General features: G+C 38.3%; 1 protein-coding gene across 1 annotated transcript in view; it reads right to left on the reverse strand.

The window, feature by feature from the left end:
- Positions 1-7,118: 7,118 nt before the first annotated feature.
- The window catches only part of TSPAN8 (tetraspanin 8), a 71,789-nt gene continuing 62,924 nt past the window's right edge, over positions 7,119-15,983 (reverse strand). The window contains exons 7-9 of the mRNA XM_070454195.1: positions 15,411-15,545; positions 11,996-12,079; positions 7,119-7,401 (exon numbers count right to left, since the gene is read on the reverse strand). Of these exons, the coding sequence (XP_070310296.1) occupies positions 7,348-7,401; positions 11,996-12,079; positions 15,411-15,545 (273 nt within the window). The 3' untranslated portion in view covers positions 7,119-7,347. The remainder of the gene's footprint in view (positions 7,402-11,995; positions 12,080-15,410; positions 15,546-15,983) is intronic.

The following is a 15,983-nucleotide window of genomic DNA, read 5'->3' on the forward strand; positions in this document are numbered from 1 at the left end:
TCTAGACATTGAGTGGGGTTCGGTTGGAAGATACTGAGGAATTCCCACCTAGTCCAAGGAAACTGGTAAGGGGCTGGCTGAAAGATGCCAGGAGAATTGCCCACCCAGTGGAAAGGTACTGGGTAGGGGGGCTCGATTGGGAAAAAAATCAAGAAATACCTGGGGCTCAGCTGAAAGATGCCAAGGTCTCTCTGTTGGAGGGGACTGAATGGTCTTGGCTGAGTAGTTAAGTAAGAGGCTGATCTGACACTTCTCCCCAATTTGACTGCCTTTATAGAATTTGTCAGGATAAAAGTGAGGAAAATACATGACAGCTTTGCTCTGAAGAAAAGGGACAAGGCTCCTCCTGGCCGGTTTCGGTTTTCTCAAGTGACTGAGAAATTTACGGGTGTGATGGAGGCCTCGTCCTCATACCGTGCAGTGGTCCCATAGGGAAAACCATTCATTAATTAAAATACTTGCTCATCCTGGGGTCGCACATAAGAACTGGCCATTCAGCGACCTGAGCAGCCACAGTGGTCTTAGATTGCTGGAGGCAGAATCCGAGACACGTAAGATGAGCTGAAACGACTCTGGGGTGACTCCTGGAGGAGTTACACTAACAAGCAGCACATAGGCCCACTACACAAGTTCACTGTTGACTTGTATCCCTGACACATTCAACTTAAAATAGGAAACAGAATCTCTCAACAGAAACAAACTGGTGTCAGAAAGCCAGTCTCTGACTAACACTCTAGCCAGATTCGTGTACAATACATACAGAGCTCATACTTGCAAGTACCTAATTAATTGGAGAAATTATACAAAAAGAGATTTCAACCTAAAATGGCCAAATTGGGGTTGTTTTGATATTCTAAAATTGATATTTTTGCGTGCACAATTAGAAAAGGCCGGCCGTGCTTTGACTGGTATCTAGAAGCTTCTAAAACAGGAAATGATAGAGTACCTTCTTCACAGAAAATCAACAAGAAATTGCTTAAAACTATCAGAACTAAAAAGGCTGCTAGCACTGACTTTGCCAGGTCACAGGTCTAGTCGAACTGAGAAGTCACGTTTGGCATTTATGCCACTTGGCTTTTGATTTCTTGGCATCACTTTACCATCTTTTGGGGGCACTCTTTCCATTTGGCTTTTGAGTGCCAAATTTGGGGCATCTCTTTGCCTTTTGTTTCATTTGGAGTGTGACTCCTGGCTGGTAAAGTTCTGGTTTGGTTTGGTTTGTTGGTTTGGTTTGAGTGCACAGACATCTGGTACAAACTGTTCGAGCTAATTGCTCGCTCAAAGGTTGTACACGCCACCTGGGAACCCCTTGGGGAAATTTTTAAATGACTGGTCAATCTATAGCTATGATCCAATGACAAGAAAAATGGCCTAAAAATATTAGATCTTTATTGACATAGGATGGGAAAATGGACTGAAGTTCCCTTACGTCCAGGACTTCCTCTTGTAATCAACAGCCAGGGGCTGATCCAACTAAGACGCCCTACTTCCCCAGAGGGATAATCCCTGCTGGGACCAATCTGCCCTTGTTATTAGGGCCAAGTTGAGCACTATCTGGTCTAAATTTCGGCTATAAAACTATGGTCACAAAAAAATACAATTTTTGACAATGTGGTCACATTATTTTTAGACTCCAGAGGAAGCTTGAAGAAAAAATTCTCTCTCTAAGAATTCTTGCCCTGAGGAAATAACTCCTCTTATACCTTTAGACCAGAGCTCTCTGGATCACTATCTAGACCATATCTAATTCCTGAAACCAAAAGGAACAAAAAAGGGGAAGGAAGTCTTTTAAAATCTTACTCCAACAATTTTTTATTCATAACTAAATTTGGGAAACAAAGCTATAGGATTTCTTGTGTCTTTGGATGTACGTATGTCTCAGTGTGTGTCTCTCTTTTTTTTTTTTTTATAATATTGCTGATTGTTGAGATCAGTTTGTAAATGAGCTCTAATCTAATTGGCCTTTTAAAAAAAAAAGTAAGCCCTTACAAATCAAATAATTCTAAATACAAGAGAAATTAACCTAAATGAATTTCAGGTTCATGTGAAATAGGAAATATTTAGTGTTAAATACCTGTTATTAATGTTTATTTGTTGATCTAAATAATGTAGACATGTCTAGGAGTAATTAACATTAAGCAGAATATTTTCATTGTACCTAGGTTTAATATAAGTTAAATATTATTACTGGAGAAGGAAATGGCAATCCACTACAGTATTCTTGCCTGGAGAATCCCAGGAACAGAGGAGCCTGGTGGGCTGCCATCTATGGGGTCACACAGAGTCGTTCACGACTGACCCGACTTAGCAGCAGCAGCAAATATTACTTTACCTGTTAAAAGTTTGTCAACAAAGAAATTACCTCAAGTGAAGAAACTTCTAAAAGAAATGTAAATGAGATTTGAGCCTTTAGATACTCTATTAAAAATAATTATGCTCTTTAGGAATATGTGTCTAAAATAGTCTCTCCAGATTGGGGTAACTTGAACTTCTAAGGGTTGTGCTTAACTAAAAGTTGGAAGTCTATTGAATAGCTAAGTTACTGACACATTTACTACTAAACACTGATTACCTCTTACAGAGAAACTAAAGAGATTTGGGATTAAAAATAAGTGATGCTTGGTGCCATCCTCAAATGTTCTAAGAAGACCAAGGTTTTAGAAATTACCACTGGTATTTATGCTCACCAATCTATAAAATGCTAATATAAAAGTCAGTTCTTGGTTGCTTAAGGGAAGTAGGAAGTGTGTTCCCAGTAAAGAAAAAGACTTTGAGAAGGGGGGAATTCACTTAGATCTTTCAGTCTGAGACTTCTACAGTCTCAGCAAAGCAAAAAAGTCTATGATCAATTACGGTTATATAAATCATCAGGCCAAGTTTATTGTGGCCAGATCTATATTACAAACAAGTCTTAGTTTGGTTATATTTGGTAAAAACTATGGTGATTTTAGGGAGAAAAAGATGTTTCAATGAATGTTAAATCCCAGTTAGTTAATGGAGGATAGTTCTATGTTGTTAAGGTATATTAATGTAAATTTAATTGCATTATTAAAGGACACTCAGGGTTGTTTCTTTTTTTTAATTTTAATAAGCTATTATATTTTAGAGTAGCATTTTTTTCTTTTTTTAATTTATTTATTTTTTCCTCATTTATTTTTATTAGTTGGAGGCTAATTACTTTACAATATTGTAGTGGTTTTTGCCATACATTGACATGAATCAGCCATGGAGTTACATGTATTCCCCATCCTGATCCCCCCTCCCACCTCCCTCTCCATCCCATCCCTCTGGGTCTTCCCAGTGCACCAGCCCCGAGCACTTGTTTCATGCCTCCAACCTGGGCTGGTGTTCTGTTTCACCCTTGATAGTATACTTGTTTCAATGCTATTCTCTCAGAACATCCCACCCTCGCCTTCTCCCACAGAGTCCAAAAGTCTGTTCTGTACATCTGTGTCTCTTTTTCTGTTTTGCATATAGGGTTATCGTTACCATCTTTTTAAATTCCATATATATGTGCTAGTATACTGTATTGGTCTTTATCTTTCTGGCTTACTTCACTCTGTATAATGGACTCCAGTTTCATCCATCTCATTAGAACTGATTCAAATAATTCTTTTTAATGACTCAGTAATATTCCATTGCGTATCCAGGGTTGTTTCTGAAGCTTATCATAGTAGTCTTTCTTTAGATGAAGACCAGATGCCTCACACATCACCTGCAATCAAGACTGGAAGATGTAATTTAAGGAACTGTTTCCAACCTGAATGGGAGGACCTTTCTATCAGGCACCCTTAATTAGCTCATGCCCAGTGAAATCGAAGGGAAATTGACTCTTGGGTTAATTCCCACTTCCAAAGACCCCTAAGCTGGACTGGGCTATAGAGAGGCCTGCTGGCATCAATCTCACCTTAAAACAATGCTCAGAGGAAACTACACTACACAAGGACGAGAAGATGACATCAGAAGTAGACAGCTTGCCCAAGATGCTGGTCTGACTTTTATGATCATTTATAATGTTTTCTTGATTCCTTGGACCTAGGCCTATCAATCAAATGTTTTCTATCATGGACACGATTCTATTCTAGGATAAACTCAATCCAATTGTTTGGTTGCGTCCAATTACCTATGTCTAGTACTTCTAGGATAACCTTGGTGGATTTCTGTTCTCTAGGGATACCCACTAGGAAATTTATTTTAGATGAATGTTCAGTCCTGTTCTATCTTCATGATATTACTAGATGGGATTCTCTCACCTGGCCAGTTAATAATACCCGCTCTGGGAATGCTGGCCATAGATTTAACTTTTCTCTTACTGTCATTTAAACTCAGTTGGAGTGATGAGGTAAGTCTCAATAAAAAATTAACTTCTTATTTATTTAAAGGAAAACTTCCACAGCTATGGGGAGAATCTACATAGTCAACACCAGGCTATGGTCATTTAGGTTTAAAGTTTCCTCTATGTTGGGAACAGTTAAATCATACTAAAAATGGTCAACCTGGTAATTATGAGACAAAGGTGGGTGCTTTATGAACTATACCTATTATTACCCTTAGAGTGGTTGGTAGGAAATTCAGTGGATTTGTGGCACTAATTCATGGCCTTCACATCTACAGGGATGGATACAAAGGTGTAGCCTGGGATTCCCATGACTTTAAGGTCAAACATGTTAACAAATTAGAGGTGACCCTAGTCAATCTACCACTGGTATGATCCTAATGGGTCAAAGTTCTGTATTCTACTAGTATGACCACTTAGCATCTTGTGTGTATGGTGTGCCTTTAGTGGTCTTGGAGGATGTAATTGACCATATCTAAGTCCATCTCATGCGAAGAGTTGAGTCACTGGAAAAGACCCTGATGCTGGGAGAGATTGGGGGCAGGAGGAGAAGGGGACAACAGAGGATGAGATGGCTGGGTGGCATCACCGACACAATGAATGTGTGTTTGAGTGAACTCCGGGAGTTGGTGATGAAAAGGGAGGCCTGGCGTGCTGTGATTCATGGGGTCGCAAAGAGTCAGACACAACTGAGCAACTGAACTGAACTGAACTGAAGCCTTAACAACTTTCATAAGCTTTAAATTATAGTAACTGGGCTATTAGCCTATTGAATTCTGTCTCTATAAAGAGAAAGGTAGTGCTATGCAATTGCAAGACCCTTGACACCTTAGAGCATCTCAGGGAGATATCTGTGCTATAATTCAAAATGAGTGCTGTATTTTCATACCTAATAAATCCTTTAATGTAAAACATTTGAACCACATAAAAAATCAGATTTATGCTTTAAGTGACCCATTCCCTAGTCTTGATGATCTTTTAAAAAAAAAAACTGGTGTGGGAGGCTCATGGCTAAAATATTTATTTTTAATTCCCACTAGTGTTATTAACTATGCCTTTTGTATTTTGCTTGTTTCACAAGATTCTTATTGTATTACCAAGTGTGTGACTGAGCCTCCAATGAAAATGATGACTAGACTTGAAGCAATTGATCAAATGTATAGCTCGATATATGATGAATGATTGTAATAGTGTAACTCTAGGTATGAAAAGATGCAACAAGAGGGAATACTTTCCTGGACCATAAGTAGAAGACAGTTGTCCAGAGATCTTTGACTACTAAGACCTAGTCCAGTAATAGCACACTGAGTGTCTTATCAACAAAAACCTTCTTCAAAACTGGGAATGAGCCTTCGCAGCAACGTGGGACAAAATGGTCATGAAATGCCCCCCAAAGTATGGTTGGATTTCAGACCACAAGGGAGCTGTGTCAACTAGAAATTGGCACTTACCAAGAGCACTGCCAATGACTGAACAACAAAGGCCTTTGCCATCTGCCTCCATGGAGATTGAGCCCCACGCTGCTATAGCTGTTGACCTTTAACAATCCCTGAGGGAGTTCAGGATGGAGTGAGGCGCTCTGTGCTCCAGGGAATCTGGTGGGACAGGTCTTTAGATGGTTGGATGCTTTTAAGAACAGATTGTATGATCTCAGTCCTTGCATCTCCTCATATCTAGAGAAGCACTAAATCCCTTCATGGTGATATCAGATCCTCATGACTAACAAAAAGCCTTTTGTAAAATGAGTGCTTCATGGTATTGAACTCCCCCTTCACCAAAACCTTACATATTGACTTTCCCCACTGCCGCTTTGGAGCAGTCTCTCAGAGCTATCTGAGATGCTGCCTCCTGGGCTGCAGTCCTCATTTTGTCCCAAATAAAACTTAACTCACAACTCTCAAATTGTACATCTTTTTTTAGTTGACACAGTGAAAGCCGGCTTTAGCATGCCCCAAAGTGGAGGGTAGCATGAAGGGCGTCTGGGGTGCTGGAGATGTTCTGTATCTTCATCCGGACAGTGCATACTATACAGGTAGTGAATACTTGAGATTTGTACACTTCGTTGTGTATATGCACATGTGCATGCATGCTAAATTGCTTCAGTTGTGTTCAATTCTTTGAGACTCTATGAACTTCAGCCTTCCAGGCTCCTCTGTCCATTGGATTCTCCAGGCAAGCATACTGGAGAGGGTTACCAGGCTGCCTCAAGGAGATCTTCCTGACCCAAGGATCGAACCCACACATCTCTCATGTCTCCTGTATTGGCAGGTGGGTTCTTTACCACTAGCACCACCTGAGAAATTCTTATTGTGTGCATATTATACCTCAATATAAAATAAAATGCAAAAATGCTCATGACAATTAAAAAGATAAAAGCACTTGTAACTATGTCCCAGAGGAAAATCCACAGACATACCAGCAATTCACTGGCTGGAAAGGAAGCATCTTCTTGTCCTCAACAGAGAGAAAAAGAGACCCCATCAGCAAACCCTGGCAAGACTAGCAAACTAATGGCAAGACACCATTAGGAAACATAGACAAGATGTGATGACTTTTTGCTTGGCCACTCTCAACCTTCCAACATAAGGCTTAATTCAATCTTACCACCAATGGTTAATACATCTCGAGAGAGTGTTGCTTCTAAAAAGCCTAGACACACAGCCCTGACTAACTATGGCCCTGTTACTCAGAGATTATTATTCCACTGGGTGGCTCCAGATGAATGTTTTAAGCTGTATTCAGAACCATCTGAACACAATAATCAGACAGGATTGCACCACAGTAAAGAATATTACTTTTATTTTGGGGGGAAATGCACAGTCATATAATTTCCTTGTGTCTCTGAAATTTTAAATATGTTCAATATGACAGAAAGATATCTGTGATCCAGCTAAAAGACACATTTTAATAGGAAAGCTGCTCTTAACATTGCACTCATATATTTAAAGTAACAACTCCACAGTAAAACTTTAAAGGGGTTTGACCGATGATGGCTTGACACATCCACAGTTTTATTTCTTCCTCATCTGGCAGTACAGAACAATAGAAAATATCAGACCAAGTACCTAGAAAATAAAATGACAGGAGGAATGTGGAATTTAAGTGAAACACTAGAGATATTACAAATAAAAAGAACACTATTTATGAAAAAATTCTGGCTACTGACAATTCTAATATTATTAATCTAAGTCATCTCTTGTTGGGAGTCTAACATTGAGAAAGCTTCTGAGTATTTTTTGTCTTAATCAGGGTTTTCAGCTGGCAGTCTGCCTCTATCTGGCCCTATTTGATCATGCAATAGCACTGCCACTGGAGCAACCCAACCTTCTGAAACACACACCCTTCTGTAGGTCATGGCCCTGGAACTCCAGGGAGCTCAGGCATCTGGGGCTAAAGACACCGACTGCTTCTATCATTTGGTTTACATCATCCACCTAAAAATCAAGGAGTCTAGAATTTCTCTTGCTACATTTTTAGGCATCTCCAAGAAGAATGGGGTGGGGGGGGATAACTTTTTTTTCTTAAAAAGCTTCTAAATCTAAGGGGAATAGCAACATTCGGGAATTTCTCTTGAACTGAGATTGCACAGCTGAAAATCTGGGGCACAATTTCCATCTTATTAAGTGCTTCCCCCAAGAATAAGGGACCTCAAAACAGTGCCTAATTGGCTCTGAAGTTGGTAAGTGGCATGCTGTGGCTTTGATGCAGAAATGACAGAAAGGACCTGTGTGTACTGTGGATGGAAAGTTTTGGCTCCACCAGCCTCCTCCTCCGAGAGGCAGAGAGAGGGTGAGACACAGCTTTTGCTGAGTCATCTCCAGTGCTCCCACTGTACTAAGATGTCCTGCTCACTATTCCTTTCCTGGAAATGCCCTCCAAATGAGAACTTTTGCCCAATATATTTTTCATGCAAAAAAAAAAAAAAAATCAACACCAATTCTCTGCTAGGTTAATAACTTTCATTCAGAAAGTTCTAAAAGTCATTCTTTTAGAATGACTTGAGAAAATGTTACAATGTTACAATTTAGTCTTTAGCTTTGCTCCCAAGCCTTAAATCTGGGAGACAACTACCAAGAAACAAGAAAGAAAATGTCCAAAACACTGGGATGAGGCAGCTATCACATTTTGCTGTTGCAAACTTGACATAGAAGCTGACCATGCATCAGCAAACTAGACAGTTAAATCACACTTTCTTGCATTTCACTGCCTCTGAAAAGAAAACATATCATTGTTCACAAAAATAGGCAATAATTAGGAGATTCATCCTACAGTAATGTACACTAAGACTCAGGATAATCTTGTTAAGTAATAGGCACAAGCTCCTATATTCTGAAGTCATCTAAAAAATGTAACATTATTTTTTGCTCTTATTTAACTGCTCCATTCCTGGAACCTCCTGTTGGTATAGCTTTTAGCCAAAAGTGGTGACTATCAGTGTCAATGGATTTTTTTCTTTTCTTTTTTCTTTTCTTAATTAAAGTGAAGAGAGAAAGTGCTGATTTGTATGTGTGTGTGTGCTTGTAAGTTGCTATAGTCAAGTAAGGAGAGATCATAGTTTGGCTGTTTTACTCAATAATGAGAATTCCAATGTCTAGTGGGCCTTAGGAAGCATCACTACAAACAAAGCTAGTGGAGGTGATGGAATTCCAGTTGAACTACTTCAAATCCTGAAAGATGATCCTGTGAAAGTGCTACACTCAACATGCCAGCAAATTTGGAAAAACTCAGCAGTGGCCACAGGACTAGAAAAGGTCAGTTTTCTTTCCAATCCCAAAGAAAGGCAATCCCAAAGAATGTTCAAACTACCACACAATTGCACTCATCTCACACACTAGTAAAGTAACTCAAAATTCTCCAAGCCAGACTTCAGCAATACGTGAACTGTGAACTTCCAGATGTTCAAGCTGGTTTTAAAAAAGGCAGAAGAACCAGAGATCAAATTGCCAACATCTGCTAGATCATTGAAAAAGCAAGAGAGTTCCAGAAAAACATCTATTTCTGCTTTATTGAATATGCCAAAGCCTTTGACTGTGTGGATCCCAATAAACTGTGAAAAATTCTGAAAGAGATGGGAATACCAGACCACCTGACCTTCCTCTTGAGAAACCTGTATGCAGGTCAGGAAGGAGCAGTTAGAACTAGACATGGAACAACAGACTAGTTCCAAATAGGAAAAGGAGTATGTCAAGGCTATATATTGTCACCCTGCTTATTTAACTTATATGCAGAGTACATCATGAGAAACGCTGGGCTGGAGGAAGCACAAGCTGGAATCAAGATTTCCAGGAGAAATAACAATAATCTCAGATATGCAGACGACACCACCCTTATGGCAGAAAGTGAAGAGGAACTAAAAAGCCTCTTGATGAAAATGAAAGAGGAGAGTGAAAAAGTTGGCTTAAAGCTCAACATTCAGAAAACTAAGATCATGGCATCTGGTCCCATCACTTCATGGCAAATAGATGGGGAAAGAGAGGAAACAGTGTCAGACTATATTTTTGGGGGGTTCCAAAGGCACTGCAGATGGTGATTGCAGCCATGAAATTAAAAGATGCTTACTCCTTGGAAGGAAAGTTATGACCAACCTAGATAGTATATTAAAAAGCAGAGACTTTGCCAACAAGGGTCCGTCTAGTCAAGGCTGTGGTTTTTCCAGTAGTCATGTATGGATATGAAAGTTGGCCTGTGAGGAAAGCTGAGCACTGAAGAATTGATGCTTTTGAACTGTGGTGTTGGAGAAGACTCTTGAGAGTCCCTTGGACTGCAAGGAGATCCAACCAGTCCATCCTAAAGGAGCTCAGTCCTGGGTGTTCATTGGAAGGACTGATGCTGAAGCTGAAACTCCAATACTTTGGCCACCTGATGCGAGGAGTTGACTCATTGGAAAAGACCCTGATGCTGGGAGGGATTGGGGGCAGGAGGAGAAGGGGACGACAGAGGATGAGATGGCTGGATGGCATCACCAACTAGATGGACATGAGTTTGGGTAAACTCTGGAAGTTGGTGATGGACAGGGAGGACTGGCATGCTGTAATTCATGGGGTGGCAAAGAGTTGGACATGACTGAGCGACTGAACTGAACTGAACTGAACTGATAGATAAAAAATAAATCATCTTAGGGACTTCCCTGGTGGTCCAGTGGCTAAGACTCAGGGCTCCCAATGTAGGGGGCCCAGGTTCAATCCTTGCTCAGGAAACTAGATCCCACATGCAGCAACTAAGACCTGGCAAAGTCAAAGAAATTAATTTTTAAAAATACAAAGAAAAGAAACAAAGGAACTTTTCCAATAGGCAAAATAGAGAGAAATAGGCTTATTGCCAGCATCATTTGGTTTTGGTCATATATTGGATGTAAAGAAAGACAGCTACATCTACCCACCAAAAATGCTTCATATATGGACCTACTCATTTGGGCTAGAAGGAGGTCTGGAGGAGGGTATGGCAACCCACTCCAGTATCTTGCCTGGAGAATCCCATGGGCAGAGGAGCCTGACGGGATACAGTCTGTTGAATCACAAAGTGTCTTACATAACTGAAGTGATTAGCACGGACAAGGAGGTCAGGCTTAACAGCCCAATTTGCTGCTCATAGTTCCAACCCTGTGTCTTATGCTTTGGCTGGGAAAGTCCACCAGTAACCCAAATGACAATCTAGGATACTAAATTGCTTCAATCTCTGCTAAAATTCCTCTCAGATAGTGATGTGGCACAAGAGAGGTAAAAACTACCAGAAAACCCAAGGAGAACATTGGGCAGCATTTGTGAGAGTGAAGCAGAAGTCACTTCATTGAGCAAATCAGCCTGCAGAAGTGTTAACTAGGGAGACACCTTACACCGTTAGGATTCTTGCCAAGACCCTGACCTGGGTTGTGAGTGAATTTGACTCACTTGATATCTAAATTAGTAAGATCTAATAATTGATTCCAAAACACTTCCCTGAAACAGTTTTATTTCATCTTTTTGCAAAGAATTTCAGGTCACATAAAAAAAAAAATTCCTTCAGTTTCTGCAAAAGTCCTGCCAAGAGGGCCCATCAGGATAAAAACCTATACAGAATTCTTTTTTTCAAAGTCAATAACCAAATTGATGAGAGCAAATGCAGTCATCTCAAGCAAAGCTTCCTCAAAAGCTTTCTCCAAGTGAGTCCATAGTCCTTACAGTGAGAAAATCAAAGCCAACTGTCTAATTTTTAGAACTTGTTAGATTTCTCTATAACAGAATAGCAGGAAAATAGCTCTCCACACTTCTGAGCTCAGTTAATTTTCTGTTTCAAAATCAGGAAGAGAGATTAAAGAATTGTCGTTTGTATTTTCATTTTGTTTGGTGCTATTTCTTCAAGTGAAGAAACATTAACTCTGTGCTAGTTTTCAATGGGAAAAGAATAGCTGGGACTAAAAACTGTGTGGAAACTAATTCCATTTTCTCCCCCAGGAGAGAAATCATTCAAAAATAATAGCTTCAGCCCTGCTGAATTCCTAAGACTATAATCCCCTCCCCAGACCCAAGGATGATAGATGCAGCTGCTGGGCCTTAGGCACTTGGTACCCAGTGCTTTTCTGGAGCACCTGGTTTGTATTTGGCTCTTCATACATTTGTTAGAAAAATTAATGAACAAACAAGGGAATAAACAAAGAATGAATAATGCAAGATAATACTGTACCTCAATAGCCGCCAGTCCAAATGCTAGTGCAATAACTATGAAAAAACGTCTTGAAAATATGTGGCTAATCGAGGCAAAGCATGACTGTTAAAAACAAAATATGAAAAATTACTTTTTGCCAAATTTTGACCTTGTTTTAATATGTACAGATTTTTATTCATTGGGTTGACTTTTTATGTGACTACCAAGGAATATACTCAACAAAAAGGAATTGGATTATTCCTATTACTCCAGCTCCTACTCCGTGCCCCTAAAAGGTTGTGACTGTTGTAATTTGTTGATACATTGGGAAGCATTTGAGGAACAAAGTTATGCTTCAACTTCCTAATTGCTGAATCTAGGACTATTTAGCTATAAATATTAATTTTATCCTAACTTCTGATTGTTCATTTCAGAGCTATTATCACCTTGACAGTGTATCTTTTAGGTTTGTAACCTGCAGCAGAGAGTTCCCTAGTTGAGGTCTCAGCTATTTATAGTGTAGATTTTCATTTTTAAAACAAGTTCTTTTTCAAAAATTCCTTAACATGTCTCAGGGTTATTTTTACCTTAAAAAGGAACAAAAAAAAGTCATTATATCTACTGTTACAGTCTTGCCTTAGACAAAAAAAAAACGAATTTAGACAATTGTCTCTCTGCCACATTTTTAAACATTTATTCAGAGCAGCATGAAATATCAAACCCAAATTATTTTAGTATAGTTTTGAGTCAGGTTGATTGCTCTAGCTTCACTCTTCTTTCTCAAGATGCTTTGGCTACTCAGGGTCTTTTGTGTTTCCATACAAATTGTGAACTTTATGTTCTAGATCTGTGAAAAATACCATTGGTAGTTTGATAGGGATTGCATTGTAAAGCAATTATCCTACAATTAAAAATAAATTCACTAAAAAATATTTTAGGCCAGACCTAAAATTTTCAGCAATTGTAAATTATGTGAATAATTTCTAAAATGGAAAAATAATATGCAATATAATAGTGGGATTGTCTGTATTGCTAGAAAATATATTATTCCTATGATAGTCTTATAAGTGCAAAGGGTTAACAAAATATTGCTGTTTGTTAAATAAAATTTCTCCATGTGGTTGAGTAAAACAGTTTTTTTCCCTGCATTCCTGAATGTAATAGGTTTCTCCATTCTCCTCTGATTCAAAATGGTAAACTTTAGAGGAAATTATTATATCATTCAAGATAAACTATGAGATTAATGATATCTACTGAGTCACATTCATTATATTTTAGGTGTTTTCTCCCTCCTTCCCCTCTAGATAATCAGGTTATCTTGGCAAAAGGGAAGAGGGAAAATGTGAATTATGGACATTCCAGATTTCTTAGTTTTCCAGACTTCTTTCAAATGACACAAGGCAGACAAAAGTATTTTGTGACTTTATGATCTTCCTTTTGGGAAACTGGTGCAACCATAAGCCTATCTTCAGCTGAATTATGTGTGAATTTGGAGGGAATATCTATTATTTTTCAGGATAATACTAGGGCTTTTCAAAATCTATCCTCAGGAAAGATATCTTTAGTTGAATCTTTAACAGGACACAGATAGCAATCTACAATTTAATTTACTAATTCCCTCACTAACCTAAGAGGAAACTGCATTTGTTAACATCATATTTATTCCCTCTCTTCCTTGTGGAGATTTTGTCACTAAAATTATGTAGAGGGAAGGAGAACAGAGAGGAGTATAAAAATTAATAATAAAACACTTTAGTCAGATCACTTTGGTAGCTCTGTAACCTGATGGATAATTTATCCCCCAATATGTTACTTCAAATACTTGGAACAGCAATTTCTCTTCAGAACAGTCTCCTTAATTTTGATAGAATTATTGGGTTGGCCCAAAAGTTCATTTGGTTTTTTCATAACATCTTGCAGATGTTACAGAAAAACTGGAATGAACAGTTTGGCCAACCTACTAGTAAAAGGGCTGTGATAGTCAACAGGTGAGATGTTTCCCCTGAGATACTTTTTATTTCCTAATGTATAATTAACCTCAGTAGCCAGTACTCAACCAATGCTAGATTGAAAATAAATCTTTAGGTATTACAGAAATTAGCCCATTGAAATATAATATCTTCCATGTATGTCTTTCCCAACTAGACCTTAATCTCCTAGAGGGTCCAAAAGCATGTCCAATTCTAGCAAGGGTCTATCTGACACATGGTGGTGGTGGTTTAGTCACTAAGTTGTGTCTGACTCTTGTGACCCCACAGACTATAGCCCACCAGGCTCCTCTGTCCATGGGATTTTCCAGGCAAGAATACTGGAGTGGGTTGCCATTCCCTTCTCCAGGGGATCTTCCCAACCCAGGAACTGAACCCGGGTCTCCTGCACTGCAGGCAGATTCTTTACAAACTGAGCTATGAGGGAAGCCTACCTGACACCAAAGAACAATAACAAATAAATGAAACATTAATATCAACTGTCATTTTTGTACACATCCATCCAAAGTTTCTTCCAGGAAGAAGGAATAAATTATGTAAAACTCTATGGTGAGGGGTAGATGTCATGTCCTCCAGGAAGCTGTATCTTGAACCCCAAAGACTGAGTTAGATGGGGTTAGATGTCTTGTGCCTGTCCCTATCTAAGAAATACCAGTAGTTCATTGGATTAAAGTTGCCTATTATTTTTCTCTCTTCCCTATGAGAGCATTCACTTCATGAGTGCAGACACTGCAGCCTATTCAGGAAAGGATATCCAGCAGCTGATAAAAGGCCAGCATATAGGAAGTGGTCAATAAATATTTGATGAATTAAGCAATAATAAGGAATATGACATCCATGTATTAACACCTACAAGTAACATAAATATGTCATCTATAACACATGAAAGACAAACCCAAGTTTTCATTGACTTTAAAGGTATGAAGCAACTTCTCAACTGGAATAATAATTAGGCAAATTGGTAGGTACACTTAATATTCAGAGCTGAAATTTCTAAAGCCCAAGTTATTTTTCTGCATTCAATACAATTACTTGAGAAAGGCAAACTTTGATTAGAGAAAGAAAGCTTTACTTTGGAAATTAAAGTAAAAATATACATTTCTAAAGCATATGTTAAAATAGAAAAAAAAAATAGTGGAGAAAAAATGATTAAACTCACCAAAGAGAGGACAAATGAATTTTATCTGTTAGCTTGTACTTTGCCTCCCCTTGTAGCAAATTGATTCTTTGATCTAATAAAGTTGAGTTTAAATGATGCCAAACTTATAGAAGAAATAAAATACTTTTATTTTTTATATCTGCTTTTATCTTTTAAAAAGGATTTATTTTTTATTTCCCAGGGAAATTCCTGGGACTTTTATATCAAGATTCCCATTGTAATTGCTGCAACATAATATTTTATAGAGACTTTCATTGTGAATAAAATAACAGAACCACTTACTGTGCCAAACTGAATTTGTTCTCACCTGTTTGTAAATAGTTTTTCCACTATACTTTGTACAAGAAGGATCTGATTCACCTGAACATTCACATGTCTTGTAATAGTGTTGAAAATTACTTCCCCAATCAGAAGCTCCATTGACCAAACCACAACATTTTAACTGTTTGATGAAAAGTAAATGTGAAAAACAGTCACTAGAGAGGATAAAAACACTATCAACACATTGAATCATATTCTTTTGAAATCATTATAAAGATGTTTCTTATACCAGAATATTATGTGAGTAACCTCACCTACCTCCCTGAATGTAGAAACAAGAATGAAAGAATATTCCATTTTGGACTTCATATCAACAGAGGAAAAATAAAGTTTCAGGTCCAAAAGTCTGAAGAATTTGGAAAAAAATATTAAGCACTCACCTTCTACTTTTTAATGACAAAAGAGATGCAGAATCAGATTTATGTTTCTTATATCTTAGGAAATAAGCTTCTAGAGAACTCATAAGAAAGTTGAAGTTTCTTTAAAGCACTTTTACTTAAAAAATATGAGAGGTTTATAAGGTGAAATTCCTATCTCATGACCTTTGATCACCTTTGGA

The sequence above is a fragment of the Odocoileus virginianus genome, chromosome 24 (genome assembly GCF_023699985.2).
Source record: "Odocoileus virginianus isolate 20LAN1187 ecotype Illinois chromosome 24, Ovbor_1.2, whole genome shotgun sequence".
NCBI lineage: Eukaryota > Metazoa > Chordata > Mammalia > Artiodactyla > Cervidae > Odocoileus > Odocoileus virginianus.